Source organism: Oryctolagus cuniculus, chromosome 1 (assembly GCF_964237555.1).
Source record: "Oryctolagus cuniculus chromosome 1, mOryCun1.1, whole genome shotgun sequence".
Lineage (NCBI taxonomy): Eukaryota > Metazoa > Chordata > Mammalia > Lagomorpha > Leporidae > Oryctolagus > Oryctolagus cuniculus.
The window spans coordinates 83,933,544-83,954,076 of NC_091432.1; the positions used below are offsets into that span (position 1 = coordinate 83,933,544).

General features: G+C 39.9%; 1 protein-coding gene and 1 long non-coding RNA gene across 7 annotated transcripts in view; one reads left to right on the forward strand and one right to left on the reverse strand.

Annotated features, from left to right (window-relative positions):
• The window catches only part of FAT3 (FAT atypical cadherin 3), a 682,631-nt gene that overhangs the window by 555,548 nt on the left and 106,550 nt on the right, over positions 1-20,533 (forward strand). For all 6 annotated transcript variants that reach the window (XM_051850335.2, XM_051850349.2, XM_051850359.2 and 3 more), the window contains 2 exons: positions 16,182-16,457; positions 18,804-19,014. In XM_051850335.2, the coding sequence (XP_051706295.2) occupies positions 16,182-16,457; positions 18,804-19,014 (487 nt within the window). The remainder of the gene's footprint in view (positions 1-16,181; positions 16,458-18,803; positions 19,015-20,533) is intronic.
• The window catches only part of LOC127492080 (uncharacterized), a 102,319-nt gene continuing 94,190 nt past the window's right edge, over positions 12,405-20,533 (reverse strand). Inside the window, exon 4 of the long non-coding RNA XR_007921073.2 lies at positions 12,405-12,584. This is a non-coding gene — a long non-coding RNA (uncharacterized lncRNA). The remainder of the gene's footprint in view (positions 12,585-20,533) is intronic.

Consider the following 20,533-nt stretch of genomic DNA (forward strand, 5'->3'; position numbering starts at 1 on the left):
CCTTGTGTCTCTAACTCTGCCTTTCAAATAAATAAATATTTTTTAAAATTACAAGATATATAGCAGTAAAAATGGAATTAAAATATGTTTATTTTAGTTCAAAGACTTGAAATCCATGCAGTTGTTTTTCATAATGCATTTCCCAAGAACTTTTTGATGATTCCTCACATTTTAATAAAATGTAAATAAAGCATTGAACCATATTAATTATCAGACTTTTCTCCAGAGTTTTATAGCAGTGGAATTAAATGGTTTTAAGTGTGCCTAGAATGTTATAGATACTCAATAAATACTTTTAGAATGAGTAACTGAATAGTAGATATTACACATTCAGCACAATATATGTGGCTAGTATGCTGGATCTCCAAAGTGCACACTGATTCACATTCATCAGAAAAGGGAATAGGGGAAGGAAGGGAGCAGGCATTATAGCACAGTGGGTTAAGCCACCACTTGGGATCCCCCCATCCCACAACAGAGCACTGTTTTGAGTTCTGGCTCCTACACTTCCAATCCACCTTCTCCCTAGTGAGCCTGGGAAGGCAGCAGATGATGGCCCATGTTCTTGTGTCCCTGCCACCCATGTGGGAGACCCAGTGAAATTCTAGACTGTTGGCATCAGAATTGGGGAGTCAATCAGTAGACAGAAATCTCTGTGTCTCCTTCTCTCTCTGGCCCTTTGCCTTTCAAATAAATAAATGAATCTTTTAAAAATTATTAGTGAAGCTTTTGTTTTAGAATTTCATTAGGGCCAGATGAGAAATAACTTACCAGTGTTTATTCTACCAATAGTTTGGGAGTTCATCCCATGTCTTAGGAGTTTCGCTGGGTACCTGAGGTTGCAATGATCCGATGTTGAATTCAGATGACTGATATTACTCATTTAAAAAATAATATAAAGCATATATTACAAGACTTGAATGTAAACATGTTTGAATTCCATTCTTGTTGATTTTCTGTCAGACTAATTTAGAGTTATCTCCAGAGCAGTTCAGAAGAAGTTTGAGCATTGGGATGAACTTGAAGTTCCCTCTTGGCAGAGACAAGCTAAGGAGGTTAATAAAAAGTGTTAAGAGATATTCTTTAGAAAAACATCAAAGTCACTGTGTGTCCCTAGAGTCATAACCTTCTTAAGTGGGAACCAGCAGCTTCCAAAGTAAAAATTTTATGTCATCGTCATTACCATCAAACTTAACTGTGTCTATTGAGCTGTGTTAAGACCTGACTTCCACAGCAACCTCTGAGAACCCGGGCATCTCCCACATTTTCCCAAGCTTCTCAAACTGTGGTGACAGGAATAGTTCTTTGAATTAGTCAAAACCCTTGGTGTCAAGGACATTTTCACAAAAAGACGCTTTTCGAAATAAAAGGCATTCTGGATTTCCAGTCCATGACCCTAGACAACTTAATGATTTCACCATCAAACAGAAACTTTTCACCATGTAGCTAAATAAATGTCCTGTAGCCCAAAAACACCTGTTCAGTGTGCCTTTGGGAACTTTTATCTACTTTGTTCATTTAGAAACATAAAAATGGTATGACACGGGCTTCAAATCAGCCATAAACAATATGTTGAATTTTACTTCACAAATGTCAAATAAATCAGAACCTCCGGGATTCAGTGTCTACATGAAAGCCTTGCCTTCATCTTCAGTTTGGGCCTGTTCTCCCAACTCTCCCAGGGTTCCTGTGCCTCAGAGCTATAATATCTGATGACGAATAAACATCCTTTTCTTTCCTAAGATTCCCTAGTGTGGCTACAGAATGTAAAGAGGCCTTGTGAATTTCAAGTTATAAAGATTCAGAACAACTACATGCAAGAGCAAAGCATCTCAACATTTACACAACCTCTGGGCAAGATGAGCAAGGGCCTCACATAAAGTAGAGAGTATATTGTGAGGGGTATGATTGTAGTTTTTATAATACAGTATTTGACCTTGTGGGCTTTGAAGTAGATAAATCTGTGTTCCAATCCTGACTCTGCCATTCTGAGTCACCTCAAGCAAGTCACTTAATTTCTCTGCATCTCACACTGCTTATCTGTAAAATGGGGGCACCAAACCTGTGTCTTTAGTGTTGTGATGAAAATGACCTGAGTTTATGCGTGCAGAGTATTAGCACGAGGTCTAAATGTAGTCAGTACTTAGATTCACCATGATAATGAAATACCTGAGGCAGGCTAGCCTTATAAAAGATAGCAGTACGTTTTGCTTTATGATTCTGGAGGTTCACAGTCCAAGACTAGGTGGGTTCATTGTTCACTTCTGGTGATGGAGTTCTTGCTGGCAGAGTGTTGAGGTCGCTCAGGGCATCATGTGGGAAGAGGGAGCCCGTGTTTCTGTCTGTCTATGTCTTTTATTATAAAGCTAACAGAATTCAATCATGGGGGCTCTACCCTAATGACTCAATCCCATCTAATTACTTCCCAAATGCTCCACTTCACACACTTTATAATCAGATTCACATCCTTAGTCTGAGCTGCTGTAACGTAGAGATTTGCCCTACAGGTTGTTGTGAGCAATAAAGGAGTACCTGAGACAGAGCTCTGATGAGGAGGATGATCCAGTGGCTGCAGCCAAGGCCTTGAGTGCACAGTTATTCTGGATATTTTTTAACTTGGGGTGGAAATTACAAGACAGGACCTTAAGGTACTTTCAGTGTAGATGGATGAAGGTACAACTTGGGCAGTTTGCCAAGGTTCTGTGACTATATCAGACTGCCAACAATTTGTCAAGGTTGCTGTGACTGTATCAGACTTAAGGTATATTGGTAAGCTTTTCCCAGGTCCTCGTGAGCCATCCCAAAATGGCCACTCTTGGCAGCACTTGGGCAGTCTTCTCTTTTCCTGAAGCCCAGCATCATATTTTAGTGTTTTCTGTGTTCCAAGAATTATCTCATGTTTTTAAAGGCTACTTACATTTTCTGTTCTTATAAAGTCATGGAATAGTTCATGAGCTGGTAAGGGAAGTAGCATTGTTCTGGACCAAAGAATGAACAATGCTCAGGGGAACAATTTTAAACCAGCATCCTTCTTGTCCAGACCACTTATCCACCCTCAAGTCCTGCCTTCTCCAACAGGCCAGGGCAAATTAGGACCTAGTTATGCAAACTAAACTCTTTTTTAAAGATTTATTTATTTATTTATTTGAAAGGCAGAGTTACAGAGAAGCAGAGGCAGAAAGAGAGTGAGCGAGCAAGAGAGAGATCTTCCATCTGCTGGTTCACTCCCCAGATGGCTGCAACAGCCAGAGCTGTGCCATTCCAAAGCCAGAAGCCAGGAGCTTCTTCCAGATCTCCCATATGGGTGCAGAGGCCCAAGGATTTGGGCCATCTTCTACTGAGTTCCCAGGGCTTAGCAGAAAGCTGGATCAGAATTGGAGCAGCCAGGATTCGAATCAGCGGCCATAAAGGATGCCGGCATTGCAGGCAGTGACTTTACCAGCTAAGCCACAGTGCCGGCCCCAAGCTAAACTCTCCAAGATAGATTAAGGTCCTAGAGATACCTGAAGCCTATGAAATTGTTTATAAACTTTGATGTGTATGTGGATTTTTCTATGTCAAAAGTCAGTAGTTTTCATCAGCTGTCCAAATGGCTATGTGGCCTAAAATATGTGAACGCCTTAGCAGTTTTTCATTACTCAGCAACTCTAGTTGGAAATTTAACCTATAATCATCCGTATTTTCTGGTATACTGTTGCTCTGGCTACTAGATGGGCAATTTCCATAGGCTCCCAAAACACTATTATTGTGGGTTAAGAAAGAGGCTAATTGTGTCCGCTGAATGCTTAGATAGCAGACAGGAGGTCAACTTCATTAAGAAAAATATTTTTTTAAAAGAAGGATGGCCTGGGGTGGGGGATAGGAAATGCACACATTCTTTGGCATTTTAGAAGTGTTCTCATGCTGATGTCTTCAAAGCCTAGAGATGAATGGGGATGTCTGGCTAAGGAAGGCAGGATGAACGGTTTGGTTGGTGAAGAGATGAGGAATCACAGGGAGCACTGACTGTCATAAGCAGGTGACAGTACCAGAGACATAGGGGCAGGACTAGGGAGCCAGTATTGTGGTGCAGCTGGTTGAGCCAGAGCTTACAATGCTAATGTGCCTGGGAAAGCAAGAGGTGATGACATAAATATTTGGGTCCCTGCCACCCATGTGGGAGACCTGGATGGAGTTACAGGCTCCTGGTTTTGGCCTGGCCATTGCAGCCATTTGAGGAGTTAATCAGTGGATGGAATCAATTTCTCTCTCCCTCTCTCCCCCCCTCCTTCTCCCCTTCTCCCTCTCCTTCTCTGCCTTTAAAATAAATAAATCATATTTTTTTAAAAAAATGAAGAGCAGGACTAATGACTTCCCAATGAGGATGGGGTTGGCATCCTTCCAAAAACAAAAGAGCACTACAAAACCGTTTTAAGTTGGATTCTATTCCCGGTTCCCAGACTGTGGTTTTTACATACATTTTACCATGGAAAGGAACTAGGACTCTTTGCATAAATAGCTAATTCCAGGTTTGGGGAAGGAGCCTGGGGCATCTTGTGTTGCTAGAAGAGACCAGTGGAACCATGTTAAAAGGTGATGGGCAGCAACTTGAGTCAGCTTTCCCGGGTCAAAGATGGGATAATTGGAAATCAAAAAAGGTCTTTGGAATAATGACTATAATGGGCTGAACATGTGAAAAAGATGAAATCCTCGTGTTTATATTGATCCTCAAAAACAGTCTCATTTAACTCTGACAGTTATGCTATGAAGCAGGTAGGTAGGTACTATGGCAGGCTGAAGAGTTCTCTTCTGCCTCCTCCAATAAGATGTCCATCTCCTAATCTTTAGAATTTGTGAATATATTGTGTTCTATGGGTAAAGGGCCTTTGTAGATATAATTAGCTTGCAGATCTTAAAATAGAAAGAGGATCCTGGGCTATCAGGTAGGCCTGATCTAATCAAATGCACTTGTAAGCAAATAACTTTCTCCAGTTGGATTCTGAAGTGCAGCAGCAAAAGTAGAAATCAGAGATTTGACGTGTAAGAAGTGAGACAGCACTGTGAGTTTTAATGTGGAGGAGGGATTATTACAAAGAATACAGAGAGCCTTTTAAAGAGCTGAGAGAGGATCCCTGCTAACAGCAAGGAAACAATGACGTGAGTCCTAAACCACAAGGAGCCAAATGTCTAGTCAACCACCTGAGTGAGCTTAGAGCAGATTCAGCTCCAGAGCTTCCAGAAAGAAACGCACCTCTGCCAAGCCCCTTACTTTCAGCCTGACTCTGAAAACAAAAATATGACATAATGAAATAGCACTGCTGTCATCCTCATTTCATAGATTAAAAAAGAGAGGCAAAGCAAGGCTGAGTACATTGAGAGATCATTGGTTCAGACCTAGGCAAGCAGGTTCTTTCAACCTTCACACGATGCAGCCTCTCTTATGAGAGACTAAATCTTTGATATCTGTTCTAAGGCAGGAAAAGAATTTACCTTGCCCTACTAGTAACAGGGGGATGCTTTTCCAAGATGACTGCCTGGGGAACCTGATGCTGCATGTGGGTGTCGGAAAGTCTTAGACAGCCACACAGCCTGGGAAGAGGAAACATATCCCAAACTCGTCACAACCCTTGCATCAGTCCACTGAGTTGTGGGACCCAGAGACACACATTGCTATGGATGGGGTGTTAGGACTTTCAGCAACTATCCTGATGCACGAACCAAAAGCATCCAATCTAATGCATCTCCATAGCAAACTTAAACAGATCAAGAACACAGTTCTTCCAAAGGATCAGTGGATGAAAATACATAGGAATATATAGCACCTGATGCTTACATATTAAGACCTTACTTGGGGCAGTTGTTTGGCATAGCAGTTAAGCCACCACTTAGGTCATCTGCATTCCATATAGGAGTCCCTGGATTTTAATTCCAGCTCAACTCGCCATTCTAGTTTCTTTCTATCTTTCGTTTTTAAGATTATTTATTTGTTTGAAGGAGTTACAGAAGAGAGGGAGAGAAAGAAGAGAGATCATCCATTCACTGGCTCATTCTCCAGATGGCCACAGTGGCAGAGCTGAGCCAGTCCAAAGCCAGGTGTTTCAACTGTGTCTCCCACATTGGTGGCAGAGATCTAAACACTTGGGTCATCTTCTGTTGCTTTTCCCAGGCCATCGGCAGGAAGCTGAATTAGAAGTGGAGCAGCCAGAATAGGAACCTGCACCCATATGGGATGCCAGCATCTCAGGCAATGGCTTTATCTGCTAAGTCACAAAGCTGAACCCTCCAGCTTCTTGTAATGGGCACCCTGGGAGGCAGTACCTGATGGTAAAAGTACAAGGGTTCCAGCCAACCACATTGAGTTCTGGGATCCTGGCTTTGGCCTGCCCAGTCTCAGCTGTTATGGTATTTGAGGAGTGAAACAGCATATGGAAAATTTCTCTGCCTTTCAAATAGCTAATAAAATACATTTTTAAAAAATTTACTTGATTAACAAGTCTCATTCATAGGTTTCATTTTCCTATAACCTTGGGGTGGTTAAATCAGGAGTATTGCACTTATTTTTCAGTGAAAATTGAGGCACAGACAGTTTGGATGACCTGCCGGGGTGTTCATAGGTAGAGATTCAAATACATGTCTTCCTTCTCAAAAGCATATGCAACCCCAGAAACTTGACACATGTATACATACAAGTGAACGCATTAGAAGAAGCATATACATGGTGTAGCAGCAAGAGCACAGATCCTGAATCAGGTGGCCCAAGTTCAACTCTGTACTTGACTGAATGCTGTCTGTGTTACCAAAGAAGGCATCTAAGTCTTGCTGTGTCTCAATTTCCTCTGCATAGCAAGGATAAAACCTGGCATGTCTCATAGGTTATTGTATGAATGAAAAAGAGAGATTGTGAGAGGGTTCGTGGATCTGTAATATGTGGAACACATACAAGTTTTATTAATAAAGTCTGGTTCTCAGCTAACTTACAATAACATACCTGATAGCTATAAATTATGTGTCTGGCTTTTATTGTTATTCGTGAAAGAAAGCAGAGATAGTCATGGCCAAATAATAATCTGAAAGTTACAGTGATTTGATTTACAGACTCAGGATGTGTGATTTTGTGATTTTAATACTTTTTTTTTTATTTGAGTCATGCTTTGGATTTACAAAGATAGGAAAGCCAGCTTTTATTTACATACTCCATTGACAAATCTGACATTAAAACCCTCCTTGTGATAATCTCCAAAATTCTTGTGATAATCCCCACAAAGGCAGTTAATTGAAATTGGCCATAGTCTTTCTGCCACTTAGTCTGCATTCCCTGGGGCTGGAAGGACTGTAACCTGCATTTGTTCTTCCTCCATCTCTAAGTGATGTGTTTTGAATTCATAACTGGCCAACTGCCTTAAAAAGCAGATTATCACACTGAAGATTTGGACTTTGTCTTATCCCTTTCCTCCACCCTAACACATACTTAAAAAGGAGAAAAAGAATTACTTTTTTTTTTTTTTTTTTTTTGACAGGCAGAGTGGACAATGAGAGAGACAGAGAAAGGTCTTCCTTTGCCGTTGATTCACCCTCCAATGGCCGCCACGGCCGGCATACCGCGCTGATCCGATGGCAGGAGCCAGGTACTTATCCTGGTCTCCCATGGGGTGCAGGGCCCAAGCACTTGGGCCATCCTCCACTGCACTCCCGGGCCACAGCAGAGAGCTGGCCTGGAAGAGGCGCAACCGGGAAGGAATCCGGCGCCCCGACCGGGACTAGAACCCGGTGTGCTGGCACCGCAGGCGGAGGATTAGCTTAGTGAGACGTGGCGCCAGCCAAGAATTACTTTTACTAAGACTGCTCCATGATTCCATAGATCAAGGGATTCTCACAGGACATCATTCTCACCAAGTGTTTTCTTTTGTCTCCTTTAGTGTCCTTTGCTAATTCTTAGCAGGTGAAAGAGGCAGTAGTGGCCAAAGCTGCTCTGTATATTTAGGTTAGGAGATTATGAGAGCAACTGCAATTGGATATAGGTAAAATAGGACAACAAGCTACTTCTTCAAATATGAGACTTTCTGTTAAAAAAATTTCTCTACATGTAATAACAACTTATAAGGAAATCAATATTTGATAAGATCGGAGTTGGCGAACTCAAAAGACTTCCATAGCCTTGGCAACTCATGACAAGAGCCTAGGGTGATTACTAACGCCATAAACAAGAGTGTTAATTGTTAAGTCAACAACAGGAGTCACTGTACAATTACTCCCCATGTAGGATCTCTGTCCTTAACGTGCTGTACAATGTGAATTAAGGCTATAACTAGTACTCAAATGGTACTTTACACTTTGTGTTTCTGTGTGGGTACAAACTGTTGAAATCTTTACTTAATATATACTAAATTGATCTTCTTTATATAAAGATAATTGAAAATAAATCTTGATGTGAATGGGATGGGAGAGGGAGCGGGAGATGGGAGGGTTGTGGGTGGGAGGGAAGTTATGGAGGGGGGACGCCACTGTAATCCATACGCTGTACTTTAGAAATTCATATTTATTAAATAAAAGTTTAAAAAAATCAATATTTGAAAATGAATTCCAATTTTAAAGGCAGCAGAGGACTTTCTATTTCAAATAGTCTCATGATTAATGTTCCTGATAATGGCCATGTCAATTATATATATTTTTAATTAGAATTTGTCTATAGCAGTGTTCAAAATACATGCATATATATTTGCTCACATTTGAGTGTTACATACATTTACTCATAATATGTATCTCACTTAAGTGCTCATTGGAAAAATATGACAGAATGAAAGTAGAATTGGCTCTGGAGGGCCCAGGTTTAAGCCTGGCCTTGCCATTATAATTTTGGGAATGTCCCTTAATTTCTCTGATTCTCATTTTCATCACTGGGAACTTAAAAATAATAAAGCTGTAGGACATGGCTATGACAGATTTATAAATTGTAAACCAGGTACAAGCTGACATGATTTTTCTGTTACATATTCAAAAACAAAACTTAAAATCTTAGGAAGAACATAAGAGCATCACCCTTGAGACCACTACTGAAGAATGCTTTAAATATGGTGGAGAAATGCCAGCAGAGGCAGAGCAGGATTGCAGTAATTTACGATTTAATTAGTTCAAGTAAAAGACAGAGCCTTTACCCTATGACTCTTACTGTGGACATTTCATACCATGAGCCTTTGTAAAGCAGGGCTTGGCTTCTGTCCAGAGTTAGCTTAGAGGAGCCTGCGAAACCCAAAGTGTTTGTGGTGGGCAGCATTGAAACCAGCTCTGAAGAGACTTCCTATATTCGGGTTTCCTCCTGCTTTGATTCCATTGTGTTTCTTTGGGCATTTCAATTACCATTTGGAACACAACATCTTTGAGAATTACTTTGCTTTGTTTGTTAGTTCAGGAGCTCACAAATGGCCCCAACTGTGGGAAATAAAAAGCAAATAAGGAGAAGGAAGTCTTTTACAGAGAAATGCTTGTTCTGACTGTAGATTAGGCTCAGGACAAAGCAAGCAGAAAGAGGCAAGCTTTTCAAGAGCACTAAAACTTCTTGAAGGTCACGGCAGGCTTGCTGGCCAAAGGCTTTTTTTTTTTTTTATCCCATGAATATAACTGCTTCTGTGAACACAAATATTTTAGCATCATGACTAAGTTAACTTGAACATTTTGAAATAAAGAATTGACATCCAAACAACCTGGTATGGTTGTACAAAACAGTGGAGATAAAAAACAATACGCAAAACTCTTATCTGCATACTTCTTAATTCTTTTTCTGACAAACTTTAGAGCAAAGCTGATTCTATAGCAAGTTTACACCCAAGGTCAACTTGTCCCGGCATATAGTTGGTAGTACTACTGCCTCCTTTTTTCCTGGGGGAAAAAAAAAAAGCATGTCTGTACGAAAGTAAATACTTTTCTGGAATACTCACTAGAGAATCATTACAGCCTTTCCTATCAGCTAAGATTCACAGAAAATCACCAAGCCCACAGCTATGCATCATTGTGCTCTAAGCATCAGTCAATGCTGTTAGACAAAATAAAGCAATTTGTGTCATAAGAATTATAAAGAAAAAGGTAAAGCTACCTGTATTTCCCTGTTGTATAGTCATAAGTCTGAAAACCTCAGAAGAACGAAGAGAAAAACTAGTGCAAATTATAGGAAAATTTGGTTAACAGGTTATGAAGTTAAAATACCGCTTTCAATATGTAACATATACAGTAAAACAGCAAAAATGTTTATTGGGAGAAAATAATCCCATGTTATATTGTGTGTGTATAAACTTTAAAAAGTGTTTAAAACATACCTGAGTAAAATTTACCAGAACAACAAAACAATAAATTTGAACAAATGAAAAAGAGAAGTCTAGGGTTGGAGGACTTATTTTTTTGGTAAGATTTATTTATTTACTTGAAAGAGTTAGAGAGAGAGAGAGAGAGAGAAGAGAGGTCTTTCATCTTCCAGTTCACTCCCCAGTTGACCTCAATGGCCAGAGCTGCGCAGATCTGAAACCAGGAGCTTCTTCCAGGTCTCCTACGTGGGTGTAGGAATCCAAGGACTTGGGCCATCTTCTACTGCCTTCCCAGAGCATAGAAGAGAGCTGGATTGAAAGTGGAGCAGCTGGGGCTCGAACCAGTGCCCTTATGGAATGCTGGTGCTTCAGGCCAGGGCCACAGCACTGGCCTCCCTCTCCCTATATTTTTAGCCTAATCCCAATTTAATATACTATCAAATTTCTGCCAGGTACAATACAATTTGATTATAAGGTTCAATAGGAGGAAGAACCCTGAAGAGCAAAACAGGCGTAAAACATGACTTAAAGCCTGAATAATTAAAGCATTTTGATGTATGAAAATACAGATGAACTTATGGAACAGAACATAAAATCCAGAAACATATTGATTGCATATGTAAATTTAATATGCAATAAAAGCTCTTCAAATCAGTGGAAAGTCATGCTCTTCTTAAAAAGGTCATTGATCTCAATGGAGACTCATGTGGGGAAAAAAACTGGGACTACTCGTATAATACACCAATAAAAATTCCAAATGAAGTACAAATGTAAATGAAAGAAAAGGAAACATTCAAATGCTATTTTTTTTTCCAAAGATGAGGGCAGTAGGCATTTGGCACAGCAGTAAAGACACTGGTTGGGATGCCCATATCCCAGATCAGAATGCTTGGGTTTGAGTTCTCCATCTGCTTCCAATTCAAGCTCTCTGTTACTTCACACCCTGGGAGATGGTAGGTGATAGCTCAAGTATGTGGGTCCTTGCCACAGCTGCAGGAGAACTGGATGGAGTTCAGTCCATTACAGCCATAGCTCTTTTTGATATTTAGGGAGTAAACCAGCAGACTAGAGGACACTCTCTTTCTGTCTCTAGAAAAAAAAAATGAATAAACTTTTAAAATGGGTGTGTTTGTCTATAATTTGGAAATTCTTTCAAGTGTTTGAAACTCTAACATTGAGAAATACTAAGGAAAACAAATTTATGTACTCATGTTTGCAGGGTAAAAATCATTGTGCAAAATATATGAAAAAATTAAAAACATTTGCAATTTATACCACCAAGCTTCCAAAAATGAAACAAAATACCATCTAACTCATAGAAAAGTAAGCTGATACAACTTAAAAAGAAATGCAAATGGCTTTTAAATATAAGGAAAAATTCTCAGCATCATTGGTAATAAGACTAATGCAAATTAAACTACACTAAGATACCATTTCTCCTCTATCACATGGGTAAAAATTTCCAAAAGTCTTAATAGATACCTGTTAGCAAGGCTGCCTGACGGTCATTCTTATATATAGTTATAGGAATGCAAAATGATAAAAATCTGAGGAAGGGAAAAATATGGAAATATCTGACAAAACTATATAAGCACTTGTCCTTTGATACAGCAGTCCCAATTCTAGTCACCAAATATTTACTAGCGTGTATGTGAAAAGATACGGGCACAAGACTCCTCTCTGAACACTCTTCCTAAGAGGAAATATTGAAACATCTTTTTTCAAAAGGTTTACTAATTTGAAAGAGAGATCAATCTTCTGTCCGCTGGTTCACACCCCAGACATCCATAGCATCATGCAGGCCTGGGCCAGGCCTAAGCCAGCAGCCTGGAATTCCATCTGGGTCTCCCATGTGGGTGCAGAGACGTAGCACTTGAGCCATCTTCTGCTGCTTTCACAGGCTCATTAGCCAGGAGGCTGGATCAGAAGTGGAACAGCCAGGACTTAAACTGGCCTCATATGGAATGCCTGTATCACAAGCAACTGCTTGACCTGCTGCACTACAACACCAGCCCTGGACAGATGGGAAACATCTTAAATGAACACCAATAGAAGACTGGTTGAATTAACAGTGATATGTTCACCCATTGAAGTATATCTTTACACTGCTGTGGAATTGTCTTCAGGCTATAGTGTAGGGTTTCTTAACAGAAGTATTAATATTTAGGGTCATATAGTTACTTGTTGTTGGGGCCTGCCCTATACATTGGAGGATGTTTAGCAGTACATCTGATCTGCACCCCGTAGACATCAGGAACGTCTCTCCTTCCAGTTGTGGCGAGCAAAAATGACTCCAGGCTCTGCACATGTTCCCTGGGGGAAAAAATTGCCACCAGATGAGAATCATTGTCTTGTTAATTGCAATTTTAACAATGTTAAGTGAAATAGTATGTGAGGATGTATAGAGTATGTTTTTATTAACAAAATAGATGGGTAAACCATAACATTTAAAATAACTATAGGAGAAGAAGGGAATAAGATGAAAGCAAAAGCTATAGGAGCTAAAGTTCCTTGACTTTTTTTTTTAATTTTTTTTTGTAAACTTGACTCTGGTATCTTTATAAGACAAAATTAAATGTTAGTAAAATTTAAAACTTCAAAGTAAATATGAGTAAACAATCATAAATGTGTATCCTGTTGGTGACTTGTCTGTATAGCGAAGGACTATTCTAAGCACTTCTGATCAGAGTAATTCAACTGTAGGTTCCTAGCTGACCAAATCTAAAAGCAAAATGACTTTTTTGTAATCATAATTGAAAAGTAGTCAAAATAACAATTTTGGTATTAGTATTCTCAGACTTTTGTGCATGTAATTTCAGAAAAAGCAGTAAGTAATTATGATGTCATTGGGTATGAGAAATGACAGCATAGGAGAAAGGAGAAACAAACATAAAAACAAGAATATTAAGTTAAAAGCCTTCATTGCATAATTTTGTCTTAATAGCATAAGAGTTGATGATATACTTAACAAAAAAGAAACCCTTTCCTAACTCTGTCCAGTGAATGAAGTATTATATCCAATCCTGTAGCAAGAAGTCCTAACACTAGATAATAGTCTTTAAGTACTATTTGTAACTTTTTTTTTTAGAAGGGGGCCTTTTGAGGAATGGTGAAATGAGTAATTCAAGGATAGGGTAGAAAAAATGCAAAACAACCCTGGAAAATTACCAGTAGCATCTAAAAAAAAGCAAGGAATCTGTTGAAGAGTAGAATTATGCTTCTATCGAAAGATCTCATGAGCCAACTTGAAGAGATTCCACTGGGCAGTGAAGGCTGTTCATGCATCAGTTAGCTGCAATGCACAAAACATATGATTTATAATTAAATTCATGAGCTCATCTTAACTCTCGAGAAATACTTCGTTGATCACCTTGGGAAGAGCTAAGGAATACACTCATCATTTCAAAATGGTAAAGGGAAAGAAGTTAGTACTCATCCTGCCTTTCCTGTGTGAAGTGCACTTCAGAGTAATGAAGCTGTTGGGAAACTTCCTTTTATAGAACTATTCCAGCTAATAATTGAGGAAGGAGTCATGTAATTGGAACGTTAACATTTGGGATTCTTTGACTCATTAATGATATCATCTATGTAATAATCATCAGTGGCTAGTAAGATCACAGCATTAAGGTGAGAAGCAGATAGTATGTATCTCCAGGAGGAAGATTACTGTATCACTCATGAAGGATTCTTGTCCAAACAAGAATGAAGAAGAAAATGGAAATTGAACCAGAACCCTATCAAGCCTTTCAGCTCAAACTACCAGTTTATAGGAAGTACAGGGAAAATAGACAATGAAACAAAAACAGGGGCATGTAATGAGAAAAATTCAGACTGGGAACTGAAGGGAAAATAGCTCAGATTTGTGAACATCTATTTTAACAACATAAAAAATTGTACAGAAATGGAAAACCTATAAATTGTTAAAGGACATACCAACCAAATGTGGTATTTGGGCCTTGTTTGCACAAACTGGTTAAAATAATTATGATATGAGCTGGCGCCGTGGCTCAATAGGCTAATCCTCCACCTTGCGGCGCCGGCACACCGGGTTCTAGTCCCGGTAGGGGCGCCGGATTCTGTCCCGGTTGCCCCTCTTCCAGGCCAGCTCTCTGCTATGGCCAGGGAGTGCAGTGGAGGATGGCCCAGGTGCTTGGGCCCTGCACCCCATGGGAGACCAGGAAAAAGCACCTGGATCCTGGCTCCTGCCATCGGATCAGCGCGGTGCGCCGGCTGCAGCGGCGGCCATTGGAGGGTGAACCAACGGCAAAAAGGAAGACCTTTCTCTCTGTCTCTCTCTCTCACTGTCCACTCTGCCTGTCAAAAAAAAAAAATAATAATAATTATGATATGTACACACATAAAATACAGCACATTAAAAACAAATAGGAACATTAGTTGAATATTTGATATAAAGGAGTTACTGTTTTCTCTGTTTACATGCAACAATGGTGTTGTGTGTGTGCACGCATATGTGTTGTGTTTATACTGAGTCTCCCTATCTTTTAGAGATAAATGCTGCAATCGTATGTTGGATGAGATTTGCTACAAAATATTATGGGGAAGCAAGTGGAGACGAATGGGGGAACAAAGATAAGACCAAATATGCTATTTATTAATTATTATAAAGCTGAATAACGAATATGTGGACATTCATTAAGCTGTTATTTTTTTTAAAGACTTATTTATTTGAAAGACAGCGTTAAGAGGGAGAGACAGAGAAAGGTCTTCCAAATGATAGTACACTCTCCAGATGGCCCCAACAGCCAGAGCTGCACTGACCAGGAGCCAGGAGCTTCTTCCAGGTCTCCTATGTGGGTGCAGGGGCCCAAGCACTTGGGCCATATCCTACTGCTTTCCCAGGCCATTTGCAGAGAGCTGGATCAGAAGAGAAACAATCTGGACACAAATCGGCGCCCATATGGAATGCCGGCACTGCAGGCGGCAGCTTTACCAACTATGCCACGGTGCCAGCCCCAAACTGTTATTTTTTTTAAGATAGATAGATAGATAGATAGATTGATTGATTTATTTGCCAGAGTTATAGAGGCAGAGAGAGGTCTTCCATCCACTGGTTCACTCCCCAAATGGAAACAATGGCTAGAGCTGAGCCAATCTAAAGCCAGGAGCCAGGAGTTTCTTCCGGGTTTCCCATGCGGGTACAGGGGCCCAAGGACTTGGGCCATCTTCTACTGGCTTCCGAGGGCATAGCAGAGAGCTGGATCGGAAGTGGAGCAGCTGGGACTCGAACTGGCACCCATCTGGGATGCTGGCACTGTAGGTAGTGGCTTTACCAGCTATGCCACAGTGCCAGCCCCCAAACTGTTACTTTTATATTTCAAAATTTTTATGCTTTGTGAAAGAAAATAATTTGGAAACTTTGTATTTTAACTGCGGTTCATACCATGTTCTTTGCTAGACCCCTCCCATCTGAAGGACAACCTCGGTATGTGGACACTGCTGTTGAGGAACCCTGATGGCTCTGAGTCCAGCTCTGGTCATCTCCCCCTTTTTTTGACACCTCTTTGTTGTTCTTCACATTCGAAAACTGGCTCCACATAAGGTCATTGTGAGAAGAACATAACAGAAACTTAATAGGAGCTTAACAAACCAGGGTACCTCATGATCATTTCTATTGTGCCTCAAATGATTGTGTGGAATTATGACCTTCAGCTGTTCAATTAATAGTGCGAGTATTGATCCCTTATAGTTTATGTTCCTGCTAATGTGAACTACTGCTTTACTGTCAACCTCTAATCACAGACTGTTTTTAAAAGAGGGCTTCCTGTGTGTTGAGAAAGCTTCTAGAAGAGGATCAAAGGATATAGAGGGAGAACAAGAAGGAAAGGGATGCTTTTATTAGCAATGAGCAAATCAGCATTGGTTATCACTCTTGTCTTCTTTTAACTATAGGTATTTATCAAAGTGCTGGATAATAATGATAATGGCCCAGAATTCTCACAGCCACATTACGATGTGACAATTTCTGAGGATGTGCTTCCAGACACAGAGATATTACAAATCGAAGCCACAGACAGAGACGAGAAGCACAAGCTGAGCTACACTGTCCACAGTAGCATTGACTCCATGAGCATGAGGAAATTCCGGATTGACCCTAACACTGGCGTGCTGTACACTGCAGAGAGACTGGACCATGAGGCCCAGGACAAGCACATTCTCAACATCATGGTAGGAAAAAACTGCTAATTTGCTTTACTGACACTGCCATTATCCATTCAAGTCACACACCTTAGTCCTCAGAAATAAAGGGCTCATAACATTTGCTAAGTGCTGGTAAAGTTGGTCTTTTTACAGCTCGGTTGCATTCATTGTTGCCTTTTCAGGTCAATGAAAAATTACTATTGTTACACAGTGACTATATTTTTGCCAAAGTTAAAAATTGTTTAATTTCTGCAGACAGTGGCTTCTTGGTAAATGCTGTTCACAGGCTGGTTTGAGAGGGAAGAAATAGGCTGGGTACCCAAGCTCTGATATTGGTTTACATCCATAAAATTTTGTTAAAAGAAGTTCTTTGAGAGGTTGATCACAGGTTAATCATTTACTCAACCTATGCAGTGCTCAGTCTCTGGAGGGATTTAGAGATCAGTTTGTTACTTATTATAGCAGCATTGGAGCCAGTGGTGAATACTGGCGCACGAAAGAGATTTCAGAATACACTGAAGCCTGCAGAGTGCTGTCTGAATTTGTGTTCACATGGCCTCCAAATGATGTGGGAGAAATTGCTCTACTTTTAAAGTGCTGTTTGCCAAATTCAGATAATTGAGTGTAGAAACTGATTTTAGAGCCCACAACATGTTTCTTTAACAGCCCCAAGATCATTGCACAGCTACTGCCTATAAGACCCCCTACTGCATTCCTTAAGACTGAACAGGGTGACAGAGGCTTAATCCTAAAAATTGATTGACTTTATACTTAAGATTCTACCAATTCCTAAGCAGCTGAAGGCAGTTTTTCCACCAGCACTACTCTTCTTCACGGGACTGGAAATCTTCCTAGGCAAGAGTAAGTGTGGGTGCCCCCAGCAATGCTTTCCAACCAGGATTCCAGGGAACAGAAGTGACTCATAGAGGTGATCCTTACATCCTGCAGTCTGATCCATTACATCCCTTCATTCCATAGCTCTTTCTGAAGTTCCTACTATGTACCAAGCACTGTTCTGTGGCACAAGACACATTCAGCGAGGACTGACTGGCTTTCAGCATTCCCTAAATGAAGAGTTCAGCTTAGACTTTGGGTATGGCAGGCCATTCTACATTGAAAGAAGTTTATTTTGCATATGTTCTCTTCAATTGAAAAACCCTTGGCTGGTGCTAGCTTCATTGTCACAGTTTTTCTGGTCATTTCTTTTCATTCTTTCCCTAAACACTCAGAATTCAGCTTGGTCACCCCCCACCATTGATCATTTATATAATTGAATATTTATAGTAAACAACTCCTTTGTGTTGCCTTTCTCCAAGCTAATCCATTTGAGTCATTTTGCTCACTCCTTCTAGGTACTATTTCTGAAGACACCTTTCTCTTTGGTGACTCTTCTTGGTGTCCTTTCTGATTTATTCTCAACTGCCTTGTTCAGTTTAAAACTGAACAAGAGGAACCAGTTGATTAGTGCTTGCCAGAGCACTTGGTTGGAGTCAAAGAGTTGATTGTGTATCAGCTTCAGCTATATGCAAATGAGGACATTTTCAAGCTTTCAGGCAAGATTCTTTGGTAAGGTCAAATAGAGAGTCTCCATTTCAGAAATTAGGATTATGATTTGATACATCTTCCCCATGGTCAGAGTTCTTTCTCAACTCTAGACTTATATATTTTGGCTCCTAGGTAAAAGTGCTAGACACCACCATCACCATTTAACCACTTCTGCTTGTTGTTGTTTTCCAGGAAAGCTGAATGCTAGGGTGAGTTTTTAGCACCCACTGTGAGAGCAGTTTTGGAGTATGCCATGCTGGCACTTATACCTGAGTGTTAACACCCATCTGTTTACTTGTTTGTATTCTCCATTCCACACTAAGCTTCTTGAGGGGAGGGATTATATCTAATTCACTATTGAACACCAGGGACTCAAGCCAGAGACTTGACAAATAATAAGTGACAGTAAATGTTTGCTGAATGAATAAGTGGCAGTGCTAACATTGTGTTCATTAATTCCATTCTTTGCTTTCCACTTTAGAAGTGCCTCCACCTACCATTATGTTAGTAGCTGTGCACATACTAATCAGGTGAATGTGGCTATGTGAAGGAAGCCAAGGCAAAGTGCTGTGTTTTTGAAAGCAAAGCCAGTTCCAGTCACTGAGTGCAAACCTTATGCTAGACATCAAGCTAAGCAGTAACAATTGGTTTATTCACCAGCAGTTTCTTCTCTTGAAAGAACCACTTATTGAGTACCTACTAGGTGCCCGTGACTGGGTCATGCACTTTATGTGCATAATCACATATTATTTTAACTACCAACACAGCCATGTGAATTCTTTGCAATTCAAGATTTTAGTCCTACTACTTCTTCTATTTTGCCTAAAGGTCAGAGATCAGGAGTTTCCTTATCGAAGAAACTTGGCCCGAGTCATTGTGAACGTGGAAGATGCTAATGATCACAGTCCTTATTTTACCAACCCACTGTATGAAGCATCTGTGTTTGAATCCGCTGCCTTGGGATCAGCTGTTCTGCAAGTGACCGCTCTGGACAAAGACAAAGGGGAAAATGCAGAACTCATATATACCATAGAAGCAGGTGAGAGCTGTCGCACTGCACAGATTTCAGTGTAATGCATGGCATTTGACCCATAGTATTTTTATCACCTTATAAAATTCATATTGTTATCTCTGGAACCTCTCCAAATGAATATTTTGGCCAAGCAACTTTCCTATTTGCGTGATGATAGATAGTATATAAGTGCTTAGCATTTCACTAATGTGTTTCTGTCATTGACAGCAAAGAAAGAGTTTCCTTCATTGTGTTCAATCTCAGATTTTTCTGGAATGGAGAAGAGAGAAGAAATGTGTAATAAATTTAGTGGCTTTTACCCATGGGTCAAGAAGCCATGGCCTCAGATTAAAATGACCAGTCTCCCATCACCTGAGGGCTTCTGGGCTGTTCTGTAAATTGAATCTTACATGTCTTTGTTTACTTGTCAATGGGTGAACTGAGAGCTTAAGAAATTCCTATTTCCTCATAGTTAGTACAAATTCACTTCAATGGAGGCAGTGTGAGTAGTAAAGTAGTTGGTAGATATGGAGTCTGAACTGTCTGCTTAATATGACAGAACGAGAAATACAGGCTCTCTTTTTGTTAAATTTGAGATTTAAAAAAAAATCAATTTTAACATCCATAAGACAAAACCTTAGTTTACTGGTGGTTTGAAGATCAATAACTAGAAAACATTCATGACATAGAGATGAATGTCTCAGCAAGAGAAAATACTGTGACCATAAAAATAACAAATATCCTGGATCTGCTCTATTTTCCTCCCCGTGTTCTGTCCTTTTTGGATATTCAAGCCACATATTTCCAAAATGTTCTGCAACATTATGTCTGTCATGCTTAATGCCAAGTGCAATCTCCTTTCAAGCCAGCGATGGAAAGGCTCCTCTCCCTTCATTTAAATGTAGAGCATTTTTGTGAGTAGTTGAATTAGAATAGGAATGCTAGGATGACAGTTTTAGACTAGAAATTTTAGAAAAAAGCCAACAAACCTCCTAAAAACAGCCCTGTGTTTAATGATTAACCACAACTATTTCCAGTATAAATCACCACATTTTACATGGGGCTTTGCTAAGCTCTCTATCGGAAAAGAAAAAGGTGTTGGCCTGTAACAGCCAGCTGCCCCGAAGAAGTCATCTGTTTTGCCTCTAGGTTTCCATGAGATGTTCTTTGACCATGGCCAATCCTCAGAGATGCTATTTTGCATCTCTTATTTAACACAGGACATTTTTATTATTTAATTATGTAATCCTTGTTCTTTTGGTTCCACAAATAATATAGGGAAGCTTTTCCTAAAAACTGAATGTTTAAATAACATCACAGAAAATATCAGATAAACCAACAAATCAAATTCTCTCTATGGTTCATTCCAATCTTGTGTTTTTTCTTTTCCTTATATTGTTTTATGCATACACATTGTTTTATGTCACAGTAATCATCTAGATAGAAGATTTTATTTCTACTCTTCTTATTTCCTGGACATTTGTGTATCTAGCTGCTTTTTTTATGTGACATTAAGGCTACTAGTTTCACTTTTCTTTGATGGTCA